The 24,773-nt window shown below is 51.2% G+C and overlaps 1 protein-coding gene across 1 annotated transcript in view; it reads left to right on the top strand.

The window, feature by feature from the left end:
* LOC147095434 (integrin alpha-M-like) overlaps positions 1 to 24,773 on the top strand; it is a gene marked incomplete at its 3' end in the record, with an annotated part of 164,427 nt that overhangs the window by 111,907 nt on the left and 27,747 nt on the right. Inside the window, exons 3-7 of the mRNA XM_085973636.1 lie at positions 7,329 to 7,434; positions 10,176 to 10,282; positions 14,802 to 14,869; positions 18,194 to 18,308; positions 20,864 to 20,994. Of these exons, the coding sequence (XP_085829762.1) occupies positions 7,329 to 7,434; positions 10,176 to 10,282; positions 14,802 to 14,869; positions 18,194 to 18,308; positions 20,864 to 20,994 (527 nt within the window). The remainder of the gene's footprint in view (positions 1 to 7,328; positions 7,435 to 10,175; positions 10,283 to 14,801; positions 14,870 to 18,193; positions 18,309 to 20,863; positions 20,995 to 24,773) is intronic.

The following is a 24,773-nucleotide window of genomic DNA, read 5'->3' as shown; positions in this document are numbered from 1 at the left end:
GAGCAGCCCGCCTGGGGAGCCGAAGAAGGTTCGCATCTGTGGGGACTTCAAGGTAACTGTGAACCCAGTCCTGCACACAGTGCAATATCCACTTCCACGGATAGAAGATATTTTCGCCTCACTATCTGGAGGGAAACGCTTTACGAAGATTGATCTGGCCCAAGCGTATCTACAAATGGAGGTGGAAGAAGCATTTAAGAAATACCTCACGATAAACACTCACAAAGGTCTTTGCCGGTACAACCGACTGATATTCGGGGTAGCATCAGCCCCGGCTATTTGGCAGAGGGCAAGGGATCCCGGGGACCCAGTGTTATTTGGACGACATCCTGGTTACGGGCGAAAATGACAGTGAACACCTTGCCAACCTGGAGCAGGTGCTCACTAGATTACAAGAATATGGGCTACGAGCCAACCGCCCCAAATGCGAGTTCTTCAGGAGACAAATCTCGTATTGTGGCCACGTGATTGATGAGGAAGGGTTGCGTAAGTCCCCAGACAAGATTGAGGCAGTAGTCAAGGCTCCAGCACCGGAAAATGTGTCGCAACTGAGGTCGTTCCTCGGGTTGGTGAACTACTACCATAAGTTCTTGCCGAATTTATCTACAATTCTGCACCCACTGAACGCCCTGCTGCAAACTGGAGTAACATGGAAATGGAGTGATGAGTGTAAGCGTGCCTTTCAGAAATGTAAATGCCTAATCACTTCAAAAGAAGTATTGGCCCACTACAATCCAACACTACCGATTCGGTTGGCATGTGATGCGTCTCCCTACGGCATTGGAGCGGTGCTGTCACACAAATTCCTTGACGGTTCAGAGAGGCCAATAGCCTTTGCGTCGCGCTCGTTAACCTCAGCCGAGCGTAACTACGCCCAGATTGATGGGGAGGCCCTCAGCCTGGTGTGGGGGGTGAAGAAGTTCAATCACTATCTGCACGGGCAGAAATTCACCCTACTGACTGATCATTAGCCTCTGGTCTCCATTTTTAACCCAAAGAAGGGCGTTCCGGTGATGACGGCGCAACGGCTGCAAAGATGGTCACTTTTTCTAGGGGCACATCAGTACGACATAGAGTACAAGGGTACGAAACAGCATGGAAACGCTGATGGGCTGTTGCACCTACCGTTGCCTATAGTATAGGAAGCACCTGCAGTGGACCCCGTTGAGATATTCCATTCGACCAAATTCGAATGTCTACCTGTTACAAACTCAAGTGTAGAGAAGGAAACCCGAAATGACCCGACACTCTCTCGGGTCTATGATTTGACGGTGAAGGGATGGCCAGCACATGGCGACTCACTGTTGCCAGCATTCTCGCCAAGGAGAGAACAGCTGTCAGTGTGCCGGCGGACCTTGATGTGTGGATCCCGAGTGGTAATTCCACCCAAGTTGAGAGATAGAGTGCTCAATGAGCTTCATGAGGGTCATCTGGGAGGGGTAAAAATGAAGAGCCTAGCCAGGGCGTTTGTGTGGTGGCCGGGAATCGATAAAGAAATCGAGGATATGACCAAGAGATGCACAGGATGCCAGAAGGTCCAAAACGCTCCACCACAGGCCCCGCTACACCCATGGGAGTGGCCCTCATCTCCATGGCAACGGGTACACATTGATTTTGCTGGTCCATTTATGGACTCAATGTTTCTAATCGCCGTGGATGCCCATTCAAAATGGCCAGAGGTCATCAAAATGTCCTCCACCACCACGGAGAAAACTATTGCAGTCCTACGGACCATCTTCACCAGGAATGGCTTGCCAGAACAGATTTACTCCGACAATGGGCCACAGTATGTTTCCAAGGATTTCCGGAGGTTTCTGAGGAATAATGGGGTGAAACATTACACATCTGCCCCATATCATCCAGCCACAAATGGATTGGCTGAGAGGTTTGTTCAGACCTTTAAAAAGGCAATAAAGGCGATGTATAATGACGACATGCCACTACAACACAAGGTGGATAATTTCTTGTTTGCTTACCGGAATGCGACACATGCGGTCACCAACCAAGCTCCAGCCATAATGTTCTTCAACCGAAGGCTAAGATGTCACCTGGATTTGCTCAAACCAAACATAAGATGAGATGTTGAGGATAAGTAATTCCAGCACATCAATGAGAAGCCAACCAGGAGCTTCAAGATAGGGCAACCAATCTTGGCCCACGACTACCGAACAGAAAAATGGCAGCCAGGAACGATATGCACACAGCAGGGACCACTAATGTACACAGTGGACGTTGGAGAGAGCATTGTGAGACGCCATGCTGACCAGATTCTAGAGTCACAGGAACAAGCCAAACCCATACCACGAGCATGTGCACCTGGTAATGAACCCGAAGTACAGATTGCGTCTACCTCAGAATCAGTGGTATTGGAAGCTGACGAACCAACCAATGACAATGAGCCAGAATCGACTCCGCCACAAGAACAGGATACTCGAGAAAGGCGCTATCCAGTCAGGATCAGGAAGCCTCCTCAAAGACTGAACTTACAAATGATTATTTCAGTTGATGTATATAGTACAAGGAAAATTGTAATTGTAATTAGTTATTATTTAATTCTTAAAAGAATGTTATGTACTGTTTATCTAAAAGGGGAGGAATTGTTGTGTATGTACCTTTAAGAGAGAACTGACTTTATACTGTAGTACCGGCAGTGACCACCCCTGTATATAAAGCCATAGCAGGCTTCTGTACTTTCAGTTTAAGCTTACCCTCTGTTAAGTAAATACCTGTTATTATTCTTCTCCTGCAGTCCATGTATTATTGATACCCGGACACTACAATTACCATCGCCAAATCCCCCACCATCAACATCCTGGGAGGTCATCATTGACCAGAAACTTAACTGGACCAGCCATATAAATACTGTGGCAACATGAGCAGGTCAGAGGTTGGGTATTCTGCGGTGAGTGTCTCACCTCCTGGCTCCCCAAAGCCTTTCCACCATCTACAAGGCACAAGTCAGGAGAGTGATGGAATACTCTCCACTTGCCTGGATGAGTGCAGCTCCAACAACACTCAAGAAGCTCGACTCCATCCAGGACAAAGCAGCCTGCTTGATTGGCACCCCATCCACCACCTTAAACATTCACTCCCTCCACCACCGGCGTACCGTGGCTGCAGTGTGTACCATCTACAAGATGCACTGCAGCAACTCGCCAAGGCTTCTTCAACAGGACCTCCCAAACCCATGACCTCTTCCGCCTAGAAGAACAAGGGCAGCAGGCGCATGGGAACACCACCACCTCCAAGTTCCCCTCCAAGTCACACACCATCCTGATTTGGAAATATCTCGCCAATCCTTCATCGTCGTTGGGTCAAAATCCTGGAACTCCCTCCCTAACAGCACTGTGGGAGCACCTTCACCACACGGACTGCAGCGGTTCAAGAAGGCGGCTCACCACCACCTTCTCAAGGGCAATTAGGGATGGGCAATAATTGCTGGCTTTGCCAGCGACGCCCAGATCCCATGAATGAATTTAAAAAATGATTGCCTGCAGCATTTCCTACATTACAACACTTACAAAAAGAATTTCATTGGCTGTGCATTCTTCAGGACGTCCTGAGGTGGTGAAAGTGGCTGGAGAATTCTTCCTTTCAGGGAGAAAGCTGGGCTGTGGGATTCAATTTGACAGCTGGATCAGCCGGCGTAGCCACAACGGGCTGAATTGTCTACTTCCCTGCTCTAACCTGCTCTGATTCGACATGTCCTGGCTTCGTGCTGGAGCAGTTGGCCACAAGCCAAGCTGAATGAGCCACGCTTCCCAATTCCAGGCTCTGTCACAATTCGAGCAGCTGATGATTACCCGGCCAGTTACAACACCACTGTCTCACTTCAGAAGGGAAGGAGGCTGCACAGCAGTGAGCGAGTCGATCTCGGACCTCACTGAGCTTTGCAACACAGCATCTCCTCCAGCCCGAGGTGGGGAACGAGGAGGAGGATTGAGAAGTGAAATCAGCTCACAGCTCCGTCTTTCCGCTGTGTGTCCGGCGCTCTGAGAGCGCTTGGTGTTAGGGCAGGAGTCTCTCTCTCTCACTGGCTCTGTCCCCCCACCCTGACCAAATGGGACGCCCGATAGACGCTCTCCTACCAGCCCTGCTGTGCCTCACTGCCGGTAAGTCCAAAACCTTCCTGTTACCACAAGTCTGTGAGCGACCCTAAGCATAGAAACATAGAAGATAGGAGCAGGAGTAGGCCATGCGGCCCCTCGAGCCTGCTCCGCCATTCAATGCGATCATGGCTGATCATCCAAATTCAGTACCCTGTCCCTGCCTTCTCCCCATATCCCTTGATCCCTTTAGCCTTAAGAAATATATCCAACTCCTTCTTGAACATATTTAATGAATTGGCCTCAACTGCCCTCTGTGGTAGAGAATTCCACAGGTTCACCACTCTCTGGGTGAAGAAATTCCTCCTCATTTCAGTCCTAAATGGCTCACCCCTTATCCTTAGACTGTGACCCCTGTTTCTGGACTCCCCGACCATCGGGAACATGCTTCCTGCATCTAGTCTGTCCAGTCGGTTTGGAAGAGAACAAGGAGAGGACCGCACGCTTTTATCCAGCGCCTTTCACCATCTCGGGGCATCCCAAAGCGCTAACGCCACCAAGGAATAGTTCAGTCGAAGGGCGTTTGATGTTGTACTGCAGGGAAACGCAGCGGCCAATGTACGCACAGCAGGATCCCACCAACAGCAATGTGGGAAAGACCAGATAATCTGCTTCTTTAGCGATGCGGGTCAAGGGATAAACATTGGCCCCAGGACACCGGGGCGATCCCCCCACTGCTCTTCTTCCAATAGTGTCCGTGAGATCGGATATATCCCACCTGAGAGGGGGCCCCAGTTTAATGTCTCGTCCGAAAGACGGCACCTCTGACAGTGCAGCTCTCCCTCAGTACTGCCCCTCCGACAGTGCAGCGCTCCCTCAGTCATGCCCATCCGAAAGTGCGGCGCTCCCTCAGTACCACCCCTCCGACAGTGCGGCATTCCCTCAGTACTGCCCCTCCAACAGTGCAGCGCTCCCTCAGTACTGCCCATCCGACAGTGCAGCGCTCACTCAGTACTGCCCCTCCGACAGTGCAGCGCTCCCTCAGTTCTGCCCCTCCGACAGTACGGCACTCCCTCAGTACTGCCCCTCCGACAGTGCGGCGTTCCCTCAGTGCTGCCCCTCCGACAGTGCAGCGCTCCCTCAGTACTGCCCATCCGACAGTGCAGCGCTCACTCAGTACTGCCCCTTCTACATTGCGGTGATCCCTCAGTACTGCCCATCCAACAGTGCAGCGCTCCCTCAGTCATGCCCATCCGAAAGTGCGGCGCTCCCTCAGTACCACCCCTCCGACAGTGCGGCATTCCCTCAGTACTGCCCCTCCGACAGTGCAGCGCTCCCTCAGTACTGCCCATCCGACAGTGCAGCGCTCACTCAGTACTGCCCCTCCGACAGTGCAGCGCTCCCTCAGTTCTGCCCCTCCGACAGTACGGCGCTCCCTCAGTACTGCCCCTCCGACAGTGCGGCGTTCCCTCAGTGCTGCCCCTCCGACAGTGCAGCGCTCCCTCAGTACTGCCCATCCGACAGTGCAGCGCTCACTCAGTACTGCCCCTTCTACATTGCGGTGATCCCTCAGTACTGCCCATCCGACAGTGCAGCGCTCACTCAGTACTGCCCCTCCGAGAGTGCGGCGCTCCCTCAATACCACCCCTCTGACGGTGCGGCGCTCCCTCATTACTGCCCCTCCGACAGTGCAGCGCTCCCTCAGCACTGCTGTTCCAACAGTGCAGCACTCCCACAGTACTGCCCCTCCGACAATGCAGCGCTCCCTCAGTAGTGCTCCTCCGACAGTGCAGCTCTCCCTCACTACTGCCCCTCCGACATTGCAGCAGTCCCTCTGTACTGCCCCTCCGACAGTACAGCGCTCCCTCAGTAATGCATCTCCGACAGTACGGCGCTCCCTCATTACTGCCCGTCCAACAGTGCAGCGCTCCCTCAGCACTGCCCCTCCGACAGTGCGGCGCTTCCCCAGTACTGCCCCTCCGACAGTGCGGCACTCCCTCAGTACTGCCCCTCCGACAGTACGGCGCTTCCTCAGTTCTGCCCCTCCGACAGTGCTGCAGTCCCTCAGTACTGCCCCTCCGATAGTGCAGCGCTCCCGCAGTACTGCCCCTCCGACAGTGCAGCGCTCCCTCAGTACTGCCCCTCCGACAGTGCAGCGCTCCCTCAATACTGCCCCTCCGACAGTGCTGCAGTCCCTCAATACTGCCCCTCCGACAGTGCAGCGCTCCCTCAGTACTGCCCCTCCGACAGTGCAGCGCTCCTTCAATACTGCCCCTCCGACAGTGCTGCAGTCCCTCAGTACTGCCCCTCCGACAGTGCAGCTCTCCCTCAGTACTGCCCCTCCGACAGTGCAGCGCTCCCTCAATACTGCCCCTCCGACAGTGCAGCGCCCCCTCAGTACTGCCCCTCCGACAGTGCAGCGCTCCCTCAATACTGCCCCTCCGACAGTGCAGCGCCCCCTCAATACTGCCCCTCCGACAGTGCAGCACACCCTCAGTACTGCCCGTCTGACAATGCGGCGCTCCCTCAGTACTGCCCCTCTGACAGTGCGGCGCTCCCTCAGTACTGCCTCCTCCTGTTCCTGTGTAACGGGCACGAGGGGCTGAACGGCCTCCTCCTGTTCCTTTCCCTATCCTGCACCTGTCCGGTGAATCGCGCTCTCTGGCTCTCCATATTGGAAGCGTCGGATCTCGTGTTTCCACCAGTCTAATTTCTAGGCTGATGATTCCTCGGTGGGAACAATCCCTCGATCCCCTCCCCACCCCCCGACTATTCAACCAGAGAGGTAGCACACACACATGCACTCGCCCATGCAAACGGTGCCCTTTCCCATCAGGCTGGTCTCCCATTCCGTCAGCCAGGGGGCGACAGTCCTGGGTCCGTACCCGCTGTCTGCTAATTTGTCTGATGTGGGCCGAGGCTGGCATTGGTTCTCAGCTCCCGCCCCGGGTTAAGCAGTGGAGGAGAAATTTTTATGATTAATTCACGAGATGTGGGTGCCGCTGGCAAATCCGCCATTTTTCGCCCATCCCTCGTTGCCCTGGAGACGGTGGTGGTGAACCGCCATTTCAGAGGGTGGTTTAGAGTCAACCACATCGCTGTGAGTCTGGAGTCACATATCGGCCAGACCGGGTAAGGACGGCAGATTTCCCTCCCTAAAGAACATTAGTGAACCAGATGGATTTTTACGACAATCCGGTATTTACATGGTCACCATTACTGACACTAGCTTTTTATTCCAGTTTATTTGATTAACTGAATTTAAATTGCTCTACCCCCCAGGGCTGCTGCCTGTTCACAGTTTCAACATGGAGACGGAGAATCCGGTTTCCTTCTCTCAAGACCAGCACTCGCAGTTTGGCTACATGGTGACTCAGTTCCAAAACTGGTAGGTCCAGACAGCAACTCTCCCTCTGACCCCTGACCCTCCTCACTCACTCACGGACCTCTGACCTGCCTCACTCTCCCACTGACCTCTGACCCTCCTCACTCACTCACTGACCTCTGACCAACCTCACGCACTCAATGATCTCTGACCCTCCTCACTCGCTGAATGACCTCTGACCCTCCTCACACAATGACCATCATCACTCATTCAATGACCTCTGACCCTCCTCACTCAATGACCCCTGACGCTCCTCACTCTCCCACTGACCTCTGACCCTCCTCACTCTCCCACTGACCTCTGTCTAACCTCACACACTCAATGTCCTCTGACTCTCCTCACTCACTCAATGACCTCTAACCCTCCTCTCTCACTCAATGATCTATAACCCACCTCACTCACTCAATGTCCTCTGACTCTCCTCACACACTCAATGTCCTCTGACTCTCCTCACTCACTCAATGACCTCTAACCCTCCTCTCTCACTCAATGATCTATAACCCACCTCACTCACTCAATGTCCTCTGACTCTCCTCACACACTCAATGTCCTCTGACTCTCCTCACTCACTTAATGACCTCTAACCCTCCTCTCTCACTCAATGACTCTTTGACCCCTCTCAGTTGCTTCTGAATTTCCATCAGTAGGGATGTCTTGTGCCATCCACCTCGACCCCAAACAAACCACGTTTCAGGCCCGTGAACCCTCAGAGTTTATCAAGTGTCGGTATTGAGATCCAGCTCCGATATGTTCATGATGGTGGAACACTGAGAAGTGGAGAGGACCAGTGGGACCTTGGCGTGCAGGTCCACAGATCCCTGAAGGTAGCAGGACAGGTAGCTAAGGTGACTAAGAAGGCAGACGAGATACTTGCCTTTATTAGCCGAGGCACAGAATACAAGAGCAGGGGGGGTTATACTTGAACTGTATAAAACACTAGTTAGGCCACAGCTAGAATACTACGTGCAGTTCTGGTCACCACATTACAGGAAGGATGTGATTGCACTAGAGAGGGTACAGAGGAGATTTACCAGGATGTTGCCTGGACTGGGGAATTTTAGCTATGAGGAACGATTGGATCGGCTGGGGCTGTTCTCTTTGGAACAGGGGAGGCCGACGGGAGATTTAATTGAGGTGTATAAAATTATGAGGGGTCTAGATAGAGTGGATAGAAAGGACCTATTTCCCTTAGCAGAAAGGTCAATAACCAGGGGGCACAGATTTAAAGTAATTGGTCTGAGGTTTAGAGGGGATTTGAGGAGAACTTTGTTCTCCCAGAGGGTGGTGGGGGTCTGGAACTCACTGCCTGAAAGGGTGGCAGAGGCAGAAACCCTCATCGCATTTAAAAAGCATTTGGATATTTTTTTTAATTTGTTTTATGGCAAGGCCAGGACTAGACAGACTAGATGCAGGAAGGATGTTCCCGATGGCCGGGGAGTCCAGAACCAGGGGTCACAGTCTAAGGATAAGGGGTAAGCCATTTAGGACTGAAATTAGGAGGAATTTCTTCACCCAGAGATTGGTGAACCTGTGGAATTCTCTGCCACAGAAGGCAGTAGAGGCCAATTCATTAAATATATTCAAGAAGGAGTTGGATATATTTCTTAATGCTAAAGGGATCAAGGGGTATGGGGAGAAAGCAGGGACCGGGTACTGAATTTGGATGATCAGCCATGATCGCATTGAATGGCGAAGCAGGCTCGAGGGGCCGAATGGCCTACTCCTGCTCCTATCTTCTATGTTTCTATGTATAGCCCATCCCTAATTGCCCTTGAGAAAGGGGTGGTGAGCCGCCTTCTTGAACCGCTGCACTTGAAGATCCGTAAACTGCAAGGCAACGGACCAAGAGCTGGAAAGTGGGATTAGGCTGGATAGCTCTTTGTCGATCGGCACGGATACGATGGGCCGAATGGCCTCCTTCTGTGTCATAAATTACTATGATTCTGTGATCAGTCTGATGTGTTCAAGCTCCTGGAGAGGGTGCAGAGGAGATTTACTAGAATGAAGTGGAGAAGCTGGGATTGTTCTTTAGAGCAGAGAAGGTTAAGGGGAGATTGACCAGAATGGTTCCGGGGATGAGGGACTTCAGTGATGTGGAGAGACTGGAGAAGCTGGGGTTGTTCTCCTTAGAGCAGAGAAGGTTAAGGGGAGATTGACCAGAATGGTACCGGGGATGAGGGACTTCAGTGATGTGGAGAGACTGGAGAAGCTGGGGTTGTTCTCCTTAGAGCAGAGAAGGTTAAGGGGAGATTGACCAGAATGGTACCGGGGATGAGGGATTTCAGTGATGTGGAGAGACTGGAGAAGCTGGGATTTTTCTCTTTAGAGCAGGGAAGGTTAAGGGGAGATTTATTCGAGGTGTTCAAAATCATGAAGGGTTTTGAGAAGAGTAAATAAGGAGAAACTGTTTCCAGTGGCAGGAGGGTCGGTAACCAGAGGACACAGATTTAAGGTGATTGGCAAAAGGGGAGACGAGGAAACATATTTTTATGCAGCGAGTTGTTGTGATCTGGAATGCGCTGCCTGAAAGGGCGGTGGAAGCTGATTCAATAGTAACTTTCAAAAGGGAATTGGATAAATACTTGAAGGGGAAATTTGCATGCATGCGGGGAAAGAGCAGGGGGAAGTGGGACTAATTGGAGAGCTCTTTCAAAGAGCCGGCACAGGCACGATGGGCCGAATGGCCTCTTTCGGTGCATTAAAAGTCAATGATTTGGTGATGTCTATTCATCTCTCTGATGCAGGATGTTGGTCACTGCCCCGCTAATGGAAGATGACAAAGGAGTTCGCACTGGTGCAATCTACAAATGCACATACAATAACAGAGCTTGCAGCAAGATCAACATCAACCGTAAGGGGTCTAACTTTATTACCTTTATTATGAAGGGGCAGGACTGAGGGAGCCCAGCACTGTCGTAGGGGCAGTACTGAGGGAGCGCTGCATTGTCGGAGGGGCAGTACTGTGGGAGCGCTGCATTGTCGGAGGGGCAGTACTGAGGGAGCGCTGTATTGTCGGAGGGGCAGTACTGAGGGAGCGCTGCATTGTCGGAGGGGCAGTACTGAGGGAGCACTGCACTGTTGGAGGGGCAGTACTGAGGGAGCGCTGCACTGTCAGAGGGTCAGTACTGAGGCAGCATCGCACTGCCGGAGGGGCAGTACTGAGGGAGCGCCGCACTGTTGGAGGGGGCGTACTGAGGGAGCCCTGCACTGTCGGAGGGGGAGTACTGAGGGAGCGTTGCACTGTCGGAGGGGGAGTACTGAGGAAGCACTGCACTGTCGGAGGGGCAGTACTGAGGGAGCCCTGCACTGTCGGATGGGCAGTACTGAGGGAGCGCCGCACTGTCGGAGGGGCAGTACTGAGGGAGCGCTGCACTGTCGGAGGGGCAGTACTGAGGGAGCCCTGCACTGTCGGAGGGGGAGCACTGAGGGAGCGCCGCACTGTCGGAGGGGCAGTACTGAGGGAGCCCTGCACTGTCGGAGGGGCCGTACTGAAGAAGTGCCTCACTGTCGGAGGGGCAGTACTGAGGGAGCGCCGCACTGTCGGAGGGGCAGTACTGAGAGAGCGCTGCACTGTAGGAGGGGCAGTACTGTGGGAGCGCCGCACTGTAGGAGGGGCAGTACTGAGGGAGCGCTGCACTGTCAGAGGGCCAGTGCTGGGGGAGCGCTGCACTTTCAGAGGGTCAGTACTGAGGGAGTGTTGCACTGTCGGATGTGAAGTACTGAGGGAGCGCTGTACTGTCAGAGGGGCAGTACTGAGGGAGCGCTGCACTGTCAGAGGGTCAGTACTGAGGGAGTGTTGCACTGTCGGAACAGCGGTATTGAGGGAGCGCTGCACTGTCAGAGGGGCAGTACTGAGGGAGCGCTGCACTGTCGGAAGGGCAGTACTGAGGGAGCGCTGCACTGTCGGAAGGGCAGTACTGAGGGAGCGCTGCACTGTCGGAAGGGCAGTACTGAGGGAGCGCTGCACTATTATGCTTTCGGATGAGACGTTAAACCAAAAGATCCATCTGCTCCGTCAGTTGGATGTAAAACATCCCTCGGCACTATTGGAGCAGGGGTGTTCTCCCCAGTGTCCTAGGACCAATATTTATTTCTCAATCAACACCTCTAAAATGATCTGTTCATTTTCTCAGTGCTGTTTGTGGGAGCTTGCTGTGCTTAAATTGGCTGTCGCGTTTCCCACATTAGAACAGTGACTACACTTCAAAAGTACTTCATTGGCTGTGAAGTGCTTTGGGATGTTTGTTTATCTGCTGTGTACTGTACATGTACCGGAGCTGACACTGAGACACACACGGGACGTACAGTACCAGACGGGAGTGAATCGTTCCCTTTTACCCGCTGTGTACTGTACATGTACAGGAGCTGACACTGAGACACACACGGGCCGTACAGTACCAGACGGGAGTGAATCGTTCCCTTTTACCCGCTGTGTACTGTACATGTACAGGAGCTGACACTGAGACACACACGGGCCGTACAGTACCAGACGGGAGTGAATCGTTCCCTTTTACCCACTGTGTACTGTACATGTACCGGAGCTGACACTGAGACACACACGGGACGTACAGTACCAGACGGGAGTGAATCGTTCCCTTTTACCCGCTGTGTACTGTACATGTACCGGAGCTGACACTGAGACACACGGACCGTACAGTACCAGACGGGAGTGAATCGTTCCCTTTTACCCGCTGTGTACTGTACATGTACCGGAGCTGACACTGAGACACACACGGGCCGTACAGTACCAGACGGGAGTGAATCGTTCCCTTTTACCTGCTGTGTGCTGTACATGTACAGGAGCTGACACTGAGACACACACGGGCCGTACAGTACCAGACGGGAGTGAATCGTTCCCTTTTACCCGCTCTGTACTGTACATGTACAGGAGCTGACACTGAGACACACACGGGCCGTACAGTACCAGACGGGAGTGAATCGTTCCCTTTTACCCGCTGTGTACTGCACATGTACAGGAGCTGACACTGAGACACACACAGGCCGTACAGTACCAGACGGGAGTGAATCGTTCCCTTTTACCTGCTGTGTGCTGTACATGTACAGGAGCTGACACTGAGACACACACGGGCCGTACAGTACCAGACGGGAGTGAATCGTTCCCTTTTACCCGCTGTGTACTGTACATGTACCGGAGCTGACACTGAGACACACACAGGCCGTACAGTACCAGACGGCAGTGAATCGTTCCCTTTTACCCGCTGTGTGCTGTACATGTACAGGAGCTGACACTGAGACACACACGGGCCGTACAGTACCAGACGGGAGTGAATCATTCCCTTTTACCCGCTGTGTACTGTACATGTACAGGAGCTGACACTGAGACACACACGGGCTGTACAGTACCAGACAGGAGTGAATCGTTCCCTTTTACCCGCTGTGTACTGTACATGTACCGGAGCTGACACTGAGACACACACAGGCCGTACAGTACCAGACGGGAGTGAATCGTTCCCTTTTACCCGCTGTGTACTGTACATGTACAGGAGCTGACACTGAGACACACACGGGCCGTACAGTACCAGACGGGAGTGAATCGTTCCCTTTTACCCGCTGTGTACTGTACATGTACAGGAGCTGACACTGAGACACACACGGGCCGTACAGTACCAGATGGGAGTGAATCATTCTCTTTTACCCGCTGTGTGCTGCACATGTACAGGAGCTGACACTGACAAACACACGGGCCGTACAGTACCAGGCGGGAGTGAATCATTCCCTTTTACCCGCTCTGTACTGTACATGTACAGGAGCTGACACTGAGACACACACGGGCCGTACAGTACCAGACGGGAGTGAATTGTTCCCTTTTACCCGCTCTGTACTGTACATGTACAGGAGCAGACACTGAGACACACACGGACTGTACAGTACCAGACGGGAGTGAATCGTTCCCTTTTACCCGCTGTGTACTGTACATGTTCAGCAGCTGACACTGAGACACACACAGGCCGTACAGTACCAGATGGGAGTGAATCATTCCCTTTTACCCGCTGTGTGCTGTACATGTACAGGAGCAGACACTGAGACACACACGGGCCGTACAGTACCAGGCGGGAGTGAATCGTTCCCTTTTACCCGCTGTGTACTGTACATGTACAGGAGCTGACACTGAGACACACACGGGCCGTACAGTACCAGACGGGAGTGAATCGTTCCCTTTTACCCGCTGTGTACTGTACATGTACAGGAGCTGACACTGAGACACACACGGGCCGTACAGTACCAGACGGGAGTGAATCGTTCCCTTTTACCCGCTGTGTATTGTACATGTACCGGAGCTGACACTGACAAACACACGGGCCGTACAGTACCAGGCGGGAGTGAATCGTTCCCTTTTACCCGCTGTGTACTGTACATGTACCGGAGCTGACACTGAGACACACACGGACCGTACAGTACCAGACGGGAGTGAATCGTTCCCTTTTACCCGCAGTGTACTGTACATGTACAGGAGCTGACACTCAGACACACATGGACCGTACAGTACCAGACGGGAGTGAATTGTTCCCTTTAACCCGCTGTGTGATGTACATGTACAGGAGCTGACACTGAGACGCACACGGGCCGTACAGTACCAGACGGGAGTGAATCATTCCCTTTTACCCGCTGTGTACTGTACATGTACAGGAGCAGACACTGAGACACACACGGGCCGTACAGTACCAGACGGGAGTGAATCATTCCCTTTAACCCGCTGTGTGCTGTACATGTACAGGAGCTGACACTGAGACACACACGGGCCGTACAGTACCAGACGGGAGTGAATCGTCCCCTTTTACCCGCTGTGTGCTGTACATGTACAGAAGCTGACACTGAGACAGACACGGGCCGAACAGTACCAGACGGGAGTGAATCGTTCCCTTTTACCCGCTGTGTGCTGTACATGTACAGGAGCAGACACTGAGACACACACGGGCCGTACAGTACCAGACGGGAGTGAATCGTTCCCTTTTACCCGCTGTGTACTGTACATGTACAGGAGCTGACACTGAGACACACACGGGCCGTACAGTACCAGACGGGAGTGAATCATTCTCTTTTACCCGCTGTGTACTGTACATGTACCGGAGCTGACACTGAGGCACACACGGGCCGTACAGTACCAGACGGGAGTGAATCGTTCCCTTTTACCCGCTGTGTACTGTACATGTACAAGAGCTGACACTGAGACACACACGGGCCGTACAGTACCAGACGGGAGTGAATCATTCCCTTTTACCCGCTGTGTGCTGTACATATACAAGAGCTGACACTGAGACACACACGGGCCGTACAGTACCAGGCAGCAGTGATTATTTCATGAATCTGTTAAGAAGAATTATATTTTATCCTTTTTGCTTTCAAACCAGTGCCAAAAGGATCGAAGAATCTCGGTCTCTCACTGACAACAGGTGACTCAGCACAACCGCAGGCTGTCGTAAGTATGTACAACGTCCCATCAAACACTCCCAGGGCAGGTACAATACTGGTTAGATACAGAGTAAAGCTCCCTCTACACTCTCCCATCAAACACTCCCAGGGCAGGTACAATACTGCTTAGATACAGAGTAAAGCTCCCTCTACACTCTCCCATCAAACACTCCCAGGGCAGGTACAGCATGGGTTAGATACAGAGTAAAGCTCCCTCTACACTGTCCCCTCAAACACTCCCAGGGCTGGTACAGAACGGGTTAGATACAGAGTAAAGCTTCCACTAAACTGCCCTATCAAACACTCCCAGGGCAGGTACAGCACGGTTTAGATACAGAGTAAAGCTCCCTCTACGCTGACCCATCAAACACTCCCAGGGCAGGTACAGCACGGTTTAGATACAGAGTAAAGCTCCCTCTACACTGTCCCATCAAACACTCCCAGGGCAGGTACAGCACGGGTTAGATACAGAGTAAAACTCCCTCTACATTGTCCCATCAGACACGCCCAGGGCAGGTACAGCATGGGTTAGATACAGAGTAAAGCTCCCTCTATATTGTCCCATCAAACACTCCCAGAGCAGGTGCAGCACGGGTTAGATACAGAATAAAGCTCTCTCTACACTGTCCCATCAAACACTCCCAGGGCAGGTACAGCACGGGTTCGATACAGAGTAAAACTCCCTCTACACTGTCCCATCAAACACTCCCAGGGCAGGTACAGCACGGGTTAGATACAGAGTAAAGCTCCCTCTACACTGTCCCATCAAACACTCCCAGGGCAGGTATAGCACGGGTTAGATACAGAGTAAAGCTCCCTCTACACTGTCCCCTCAAACACTCCCAGCGCAGGTACAGCATGGGTTAGATACAGAGCAAAGCTCCCTCGACACTGTCCCATCAAACACTCCCAGGGCAGGTACAGCACGGGTTAGATACAGTGTAAAGCTCCCTCTACACTGTCCCATCAAACACTCCCAGGACAGGTACAGCACAGGTTAGATACAGAGTAAAGCTCCCTCTACACTGTCCCATCAAACACTCCCAGGGCAGGTACAGCACGGGTTAGATACAGAGCAAAACTCACTCTACATTGTCCCATCAGACACGCCCAGGGCAGGTACAGCACGGGTTAGATACAGAATAAAGCTCTCTCTACATTTTCCCATCATACACACACAGGGCAGGTACAGCACGGGTTAGATACAGAGTTACGCTCCCTCTACACTGTCCCATCAAACACTCCCAGGGCAGGTACAGCACGGGTTCGATACAGAGTAAAACTCCCTCTACACTGTCCCATCAAACACTCCCAGCGCAGGTGCAGCATGGGTTAGATACAGAGTAAAGCTCCCTCTACACTCTCCCATCAAACACTCCCAGGGCAGGTACAGCACGGGTTAGATACAGAGTAAAGCTCCCTCTACACTGTCCCATCAAACACTCCCAGGGCAGGTACAGCATGGGTTAGATACAGAGTAAAGCTTCCTCTACATTGCCCCATCAAGCACTCCCAGGGCAGGTACAACACGGGTTAGATACAGAGTAAATCTCCCTCTACATTCTCCCATCAAACACTCCCAGGGCAGGTACAGCACGGGTTAGATACAGAGTTACGCTCCCTCTACACTGTCCCATCAAACACTTCCAGGGCAGATACAGCACGGGTTAGATACAGAGTAAATCTCCCTCTACACTCTCCCATCAAACACTCCCAGGGCAGGTACAGCACGGGTTAGATACAGAGTAAAGCTCCCTCTACATTGCCCCATCAAACACTCCCAGGGCAGGTACAGCATGGGTTAGATACAGAGTAAAGCTTCCTCTACATTGTCCCATCAAACACTCCCAGGGCAGGTACAACACGGGTTAGATACAGAGTAAAGCTCCCACTACACTGTCCCATCAAACACTCCCAGGGCAGGTACAGCACGGGTTAGATACAGAGTAGAGCTCCATCTACATTGTCCCATCAAACACTCCCAGGGCAGGTACAGCACGGGTTAGATACAGAGTAAAGCTCCCTCTACATTGTCCCATCAAACACTCGCAGGGCAGGTACAGCATCTGTTAGATACAGAGTAAAGCTCCCTCTACATTATCCCATCAAACACTCCCAGGGCAGGTACAGCATCTGTTCGATACAGAGTAAAGCTCCCTCTACATTGTCCCATCAAACACTCCCAGAGCAGGTACAGCATGTGTTAGAAACAGAGTAAAGCTCCCTCTACACTGTCGCATCAAACACTCCCAGGGCAGGTACAGCATGGGTTTGGATACAGAGTATAGCTTCCTCTACACTGTCGCATCAAACACTCCCAGGGCTGGTAGAGCACGGGTTAGATACAGAGTAAAGCTCCCTCTACACTGTCCCATCAAACACTCCCAGGGCAGGTACAGCACAGGTTAGCTACAGAGTATAGCTCCCTCTACACTGTCCCATCAAACACTCCCAGGGCAGATACAGCACAAGTTAGCTACAGAGTATAGCTTCCTCTACACTGTCGCATCAAACACTCCCAGGGCTGGTACAGCACGAGTTAGATACAGAGTAAAGCTCCCTCTACACTGTCGCATCAAACACTCGCAGGGCAGGTACAGCATGGGTTAGATACAGAGTAAAGCTCCCTCTACACTGTCCCATCAAGCACTCCCAGGGCAGGTACAGCACAGGTTAGATACAGAGTAAAGCTCCCTCTACACTGTCCCATCAAACACTCCCAGGGCAGGTACAGCACGGGTTAGATACAGTGTAAAGCTCCCTCTACACTGTCCCATCAAACACTCCCAGGGCAGGTACAGCACGGGATAGATAAAGTTGACTCCTGGTCTTTATAAACTCACTGATCCACTGACTTTCTCCATTTGTGTCAGCCCAGGCTCAGTGGGTAGCACACTCGTCTCTGAGTCAGAAGGTTTTGGGTTCAAGGCCCTCTCCAGTGACTTAAGCACATAAAGCTAGGCTGACACTCCAGTGCAGTACTGAGGGAGCGCTGCACTGTCGGAGGTGCCGTCTTTCGGATGAGATGTTAAACCGAGGCCCCGTCTGCTCTCTCAGGTGGACGTGGCACTCTTTTGAAGAAGAGCAGAGGAGTTCTCCCCGGTGCCCTGGGCCAATATTTATCCCTCAACCAATATAACAAATAAACCCAGATTATCTGGTCATTATCACATTGCTGTTTGTGGGAGCTTGCTGTGCACAAATTGCCTGCCGCGTTTCCCACATTACAACAGTGCTTCACTTCAAAAAGTACTTCATTGGCTGCAAAGCTCTTTGAGACGTCCGGTGGTCGTGAGAGGCGCTATATAAATGCGAGTCTTTCTTTTATTAGACCTGTGTTCCAAGGTTCTCGTATGAATGCCACACGAACACCTACATCAACGGTTATTGTGACGTTCTGGATTCGTCTTTGACCCCATCACGGAGGGTTCCGAATAAGCTGCCAGGTAATCGCCCCCTCGTCCTACACACCCCGAAGGGTCAATCAGTCGGAGACGTTCAGGGCAAGTTTGAGGTCCTTCCGAGCGCCGCGGAAATAGCTGGACACAGGGACAGGAGGAGGCCGTTCAGCCCCTCGAGCCTTTTGTCCCATTCAGTCAGATCGTGACTGTCCTGTACATGGGTAAAGGAGGAGGCCGTTCAGCCCCTCGCGCCTGTTATCACATTCAGTCAGATCGTGACTGTCCTGTACATGGGTAAAGGAGGAGGCCGTTCAGCCCCTCGCGCCTGTTATCACATTCAGTCAGATCGTGACTGTTCTGTACATGGGTAAAGGAGGAGGCCGTTCAGCCCCTCGCGCATGTTATCACATTCAGTCAGATCGTGACTGTTCTGTACATGGGTAAAGGAGGAGGCCGTTCAGCCCCTCGAGCCTGTTATCACATTCAGTCAGATCATGACTGTTCTGCACATGGGTAAAGGAGGAGGCCGTTCAGCCCCTCGCGCCTGTTATCACATTCAGTCAGATCGTGACTGTTCTGTACTTGGGTAAAGGAGGAGGCCGTTCAGCCCCTCGAGCCTGTTATCACATTCAGTCAGATCGTGACTGTTCTGTTCATGGGTAAAGGAGGAGGCCGTTCAGCCCCTTGAGTCTGTTATCACATTCAGTCAGATCGTGACTGTTCTGTACATGGGTAAAGGAGGAGGCCGTTCAGCCCCTCGCGCCTGTTATCACATTCAGTCAGATCGTGACTGTTCTGTACATGGGTAAAGGAGGAGGCCGTTCAGCCCCTCGAGCCTGTTATCACATTCAGTCAGATCGTGACTGTTCTGTTCATGGGTAAAGGAGGAGGCCGTTCAGCCCCTCGAGCCTGTTATCACATTCAGTCAGATCATGACTGTTCTGTACATGGGTAAAGGAGGAGGCCGTTCAGCCCCTCGAGCCTGTTATCACATTCAGTCAGATCGTGACTGTTCTGTACATGGGTAAAGGAGGAGGCCATTCAGCCCCTTAAACATGTACCATCTTGTCGAGTGTTTGTCTCCTTATCTAAGGAAGGTATACTTGCCTTAGAGGCGGTCCAACGAAGGTTCACTAGCGATCCCTGGGAAGAGAGGGTTGTCCTATGAGGAGAGATTGAGTAGAATGGCCCTATACTCTATGGAGATTAGAAGACTGTGAGGTGGTCTCATTGAAACATATAAAATTCTTACAGGGTTTGACAGGGTAGATGCTGAGAGGATGTTTTCCCCTGGCTGGCAAGTCTAGAACTAGGTGTCACAGTCTCAGGATAAGGGCTCGGCCATTCAGGACTGAGATGAGAAATTTCTTCACTCAAAGGGTTATGAATCTTTGGAATTCTCTGCCGCAGAGGGCTGTGGAGGCTCAGTCATTGAGTATATTTAAGGCTGCGATCGATAGCTATTTGGACTCTCGGGGAATCAAGGGATATGGGGATCGGGCGGGAAAGTGGAGTTGAGGTTGAAGATCAGCCATGATCGTATTGAATGGCAGAGCAGGCTCGAGGGGTCGAATGACCAACTCCTGCTCCTATTTCTTATGTTACTTATGTTTCTTATGTCATTCTATTGCATCTGTGAGTCTCTCTTTCTCTATCGAGCTGGCTATGTATATGTCTATTAATCTGTCTATCTATCTGTACATCTCTCTGCTTATCCCTATCTCCTCCTGTCTCTATCTCTCCATCCATTATCCCTTCGCCGATGTATCTATCGAGCTCTCTATCTCAAACTATCTCTCCCCATTCATAGCTCTGTCTGTAGGCTCGGAGGGCGAATTTCAAGAGCCGCATTCAGGTAAACTTTATACAGTGTGGTTGGGAACAGAGAGAGCCGTGTGTGCCCATGGTGGGAGAGAGAAAGAGGAAAGACTTTAGTGATTATATACCTATCGGATTTGTGGATTGTCTCTAATCAGGGATGTTTTATAAACTTCAGAAAGTGTATTAAGCTGAGAGAAGGACTCAGGGTACCTTAGGGAAGGAAACCTGTCACCCTTACTCGGTCTGCCCTATATGTGACTTCAGTCCCACACCAACGTGTTTTACACGCATATATATAACATGCACACACATATATATCACACACACACAGATATATATCTCAGACACACACATAGATATATATCACACACACATATATGTATATATATCACACACACACACACACATATATCTCAGACACACACACATAGATATATATCACACACACATATATGTATATATATATCACACATACACAGATATATATCTCAGACACACGCACATAGATATATATCACACACGCACATATATATCTCAGACACACACACATAGATATATATCACACACGCACATATATATCTCAGACACACACACACATATATATATCTCAGACACACACACATAGATATATATCACACACACACATATATATCTCAAACACACACACATAGATATATGTCACACAGAGACACATATATAAGAATTGTGACTCTGCACGATCTGTAAGGGCCTAAGTGCTAACCGCTGTTTAATGTTCCTGGTATTTCTCTCCCTCTCAGAGTGTCCCAAGGTCCTGATCGATATTGTCTTTCTGATCGACGGTTCAGGCAGCGTGACACCAAGTGATTTTTCTGAAATGCAAAGCTTCATGGTAGCGATTATGAAGAAATTCAACAACAAGCAGACACAGGTAATCACAGCGACCGAAGGAGGCCATTCAGCCCCTCGTGTGCGTGCTGGTGCTAGATCCCATCGAAGAACTGTCTAAACTAATCCCATTTCCCTGCTCTGTTCCCATATCCTCACATGTTGGCGAAAGAAACAGAGGGGTAGATGAGGAGAGCATAAGAATTCGGAGCAGGAGTCGGCCATACAGGCCATACGAGCCTGCTCCGCCTTTCAATAAGATCATGGCTGATCTTTTACCTCATCTCCACTTTCCCGCCCGATCCCCATATCCCTCGATTCCATTAGAGTCCAAAAATCTTTCAATCTCAGCCTTGAATCTACTCGACGACTGAGCATCCACAGCCCTCTGGGGCAGAGAATTCCAAAGATTCACCACCCTCTGAGTGAAGAAATTCCTCCTCATCTCAGTCTTAAATGGCCAACCCCTTATCCTGAGACTGTGCCCCCTAGTTCTAGCCTCCCCAGCCAGGGGAAACATCCTCTCAGCATTTACCCTGTCAAGCCCTGTAAGAATTTTGGCCTAGAAAATCGGTGGGCTGCGCCAGCAGTTAGCGCCTAAAGAGGGCACTTAGGGGGTTTAGCGCCACTGGTCACACCTCCCGTGAAATTTAGCAGGGCAGTAATGGTGGCGCTAGCCGTTAGCGCTGCGCTGCCACCGATGACGTCATCGGTGTGCGCAGCGCCCTGCTACCGCCCCGATCGCGATATTTGTGGCACCCCCCCCCCCGCTGGAACGCCAGTCGCAATTCGCGACCGGTTCAGGGGGGCCTACCTGCGGCGGTAGAGGTGCTGAGGTGTGGGGCGGCCATTTTTTTTGCTGGCCGCCTACCAGCACCTCCTCGCGCCGCCGTCCCCGGCCTCCTGAGCCCCCCCCCCCCCCCGCGTTGTGCCGGCTTTGTCCCAAGAGCCCGGCACTTCTCCTCGGTGCTGGGCTCTTTTGCCAGCACTCGCGATATCCGATCGTGCTGCTGCAGGCCCCTCCCCTTTAAGAAGGGGAGGAAGGCCTGCAGCACCGCAGCGCGCCGTGCCACAGCGTGTGGCGCTGCGGCACGTTGCACTGCGATATTCAGTTGCAGCGCCCCAAGAGGGATGCGGGGCGCCTCGAGCAGCGCCCCGCTTCCATTTGGGGCGCTGAAACTGAATATCCGGATGGCGCAAGCGGCTCCATCCGTAGCGGTAATTCCGGCGCCCAGGCGAGCGTGGCGCCCCAAACGGAATTTCTAGGCCTTTATATGTTTCAATGAGAGCACCTCTCATTCTTCTAAACTCCAGAGAGTATCGTCCCAATCTACTCAATCTCTCCTCATAGGACAGCCCTCTCATCCCAGGAACCAATCTAGAATTTTTTCACGCAGCGAGTTGCTGTGATCTGGAATGCGCTGCCTGAAAGGGCGGTGGAAGCAGATTCAATAGTAGCTTTCAAAAGGGAATTGGATAAATACTCGAAGGGGAAGTATTTGCAGGGCTATGGGGAAAGAGCAGGGGAGTGGGATTAATTGGAGAGCTCTTTCAACGAGCCGGCACAGGCATGATGGGTCGAAGGGCCTCCTTCTGGGTTTGTGTGTGTTAATCGATAATCATTGAAAGTATAGTGAAGAGTGAAAAGGATGCGATTGGACTTCAAGCGGACATAGACGGGCTGGTGGAATGGGCGGACACATGGCAGATGAAATTTAACGCAGAATTTAAGAAACAAGGGAGAGAGAAAACAGGGAACTACAGACCAGTTAGTCTGACATCAATAGCTGGGAAAATACCAGAATCTATCATTAAGGACATGGTAACAGGGCACTTAGAAAATAATAATAGGATTGGGCAGAGTCAACACAGATTTATGAAATGGAAATCGTGTTTGACAAATCTGTTGAAGTTTTTTGAGGTTGTAACTAGCAGAATAGATAAGGGGGAACCAGTGGATGTGGTTTATTTGGATTTTCAGAAGGCATTCGATAAAGGGCCACACAAGAGGTTATTAAACAAAATTAGGGCTCATGGGGTTGGCGGTAATACAGTCATAACGCCACAGAAGGAGTGCATTCGGCCCATCGAGTCCGTGCCAGCTCTCTGTAGAGCAATCCAGTCAGTCCCATTCCCCCGCTCTACCCCCGTAGCCCTGCAAGTTTATTTCCCTCAAGTGCCTATCCAGTCTCGCCTTGAAAACATCGAGTGTCTCCGTTTCCACCACTTTCCTCACGTCCCCCCTGTATCTCTTGCCCAAAACCTTAAATCTGTGTCCCCTAGCCCTTCTACTATCAACTAGTGGGAACAGCCTTTCCCCGTCTAGCCTATCTAAACCCGTCATAATCTTGTACACCTCTATCAAATCACCCCTCAACCTCCTTTGCTCTAATGAAAACAAATCCAGCTTCTCCAACCTGTCCTTGTAGCGAAGATCCCCCATCCCAGGAACCATTCTGGTAAATCTCCTCTGCACCCTCTCAAGGGCCTTCGCATCCTTCCTAAAGTGTGGTGACCAGAACTGGATGCAATACTCCAGTTGTGGCCTAACCAGCGCTTTATAAAGGTTCAGCATAACTTCTCTACTTTTGTACGCAATACCTCTATTTATGAAGCCCAAGATCCTATATGCTTTGTTAACCACTTTCTCAATATATCCCGCCACCTTCAGGGACCTATGCACATTAACTCCCAGGTCCCTCTGTCCCTGCACACTCTGTAAAACGGTGCCATTAAGTGTATATTGCCTCTCCCTGTTCCTTCTGCCAAAATGCATCACCTCACACTTCTCTGTATTAAATTTCATCTGCCACTTGTCTGCCCATTCTACTAGCCTTTCTATGGCCTGTTGCAGTCGGTTGATATCATCATCACTGTTTGTCACATCCCCAAGTTTTGGTGTCATCGGCAAATTTAGAAATTCCACTTTGTATTCCAATATCCAGGTCATTTATATATATCAAAAAAAGCACTGGCCCCAGCACTGCCCCTTGTGGAACACCACTGTCTACCATCCTCCAGTCTGAAAAACAGCCATTTACCACAACTCACTGTTTTCTCTCCTTAAGCCAATTCTTTATCCAAACTGCCACTGGCCCACCTATTCCATGAGCCTCAATTTTTTTAACCAGCCTTCTATGTGGTACTTTGTCAAAGGCCTTCCGAAAATCCACGTAGACAACATCCATTGCATTTCCTTCATCGATCCTCCCTGTTACTTCATCAAAAAATTCAATTAGAATAGTCAAACATGATTTTCCTTTTACAAACCCATGTTGGCTCTCCTTAATTAGCTTAAATTTGTCCAAATGCCCGTTAATTTTTTCCTTGATTATTGTTTCAAAAACTTTACCAACCACTGATGTTAAACTGACCGGCCTGTAGTTACGAGGATTGTCCTTACACACTTTCTTGAACAATGGTGTCACATTTGCCACTTTCCAATCCTCAGGCACTTCCCCCGCATCTAGGGAAGATTGGAAAATCATGGCAAGCCCTTCCGCTATCTCCTCCCCCAATTCCCTTAGCAACCTGGGATGCAAGCCATCTGCACCAGCATAGATTGAGGATTGGTTAATGGACAGAAAACAGAGAGTAGGAATAAACGGGTTATTTTCGGGTTGGCAGGCTGTAACTAGTGGGGTACCACAAGGATCAGTGCTTGGGCCTCAGCTATTCACAATCTACATCAATGATTTGGATGAGGGGACCAAATGTAATATATCCAAGTTTGCTGATGATACAAAGCTGGATGGGAACGTAAGTTGTGAGGAGGATGCAAGGAGGCTTCAAGGGGATATAGACAGCCTAAATGAGTGGGCA

This window comes from Somniosus microcephalus, unplaced genomic scaffold (genome assembly GCF_052327205.1).
Source record: "Somniosus microcephalus isolate GS21.2 unplaced genomic scaffold, FLI_Smic_1.0 unresolved_chr1, whole genome shotgun sequence".
Lineage (NCBI taxonomy): Eukaryota > Metazoa > Chordata > Chondrichthyes > Squaliformes > Somniosidae > Somniosus > Somniosus microcephalus.
This window is presented reverse-complemented; position numbering and strand designations above follow the sequence as displayed.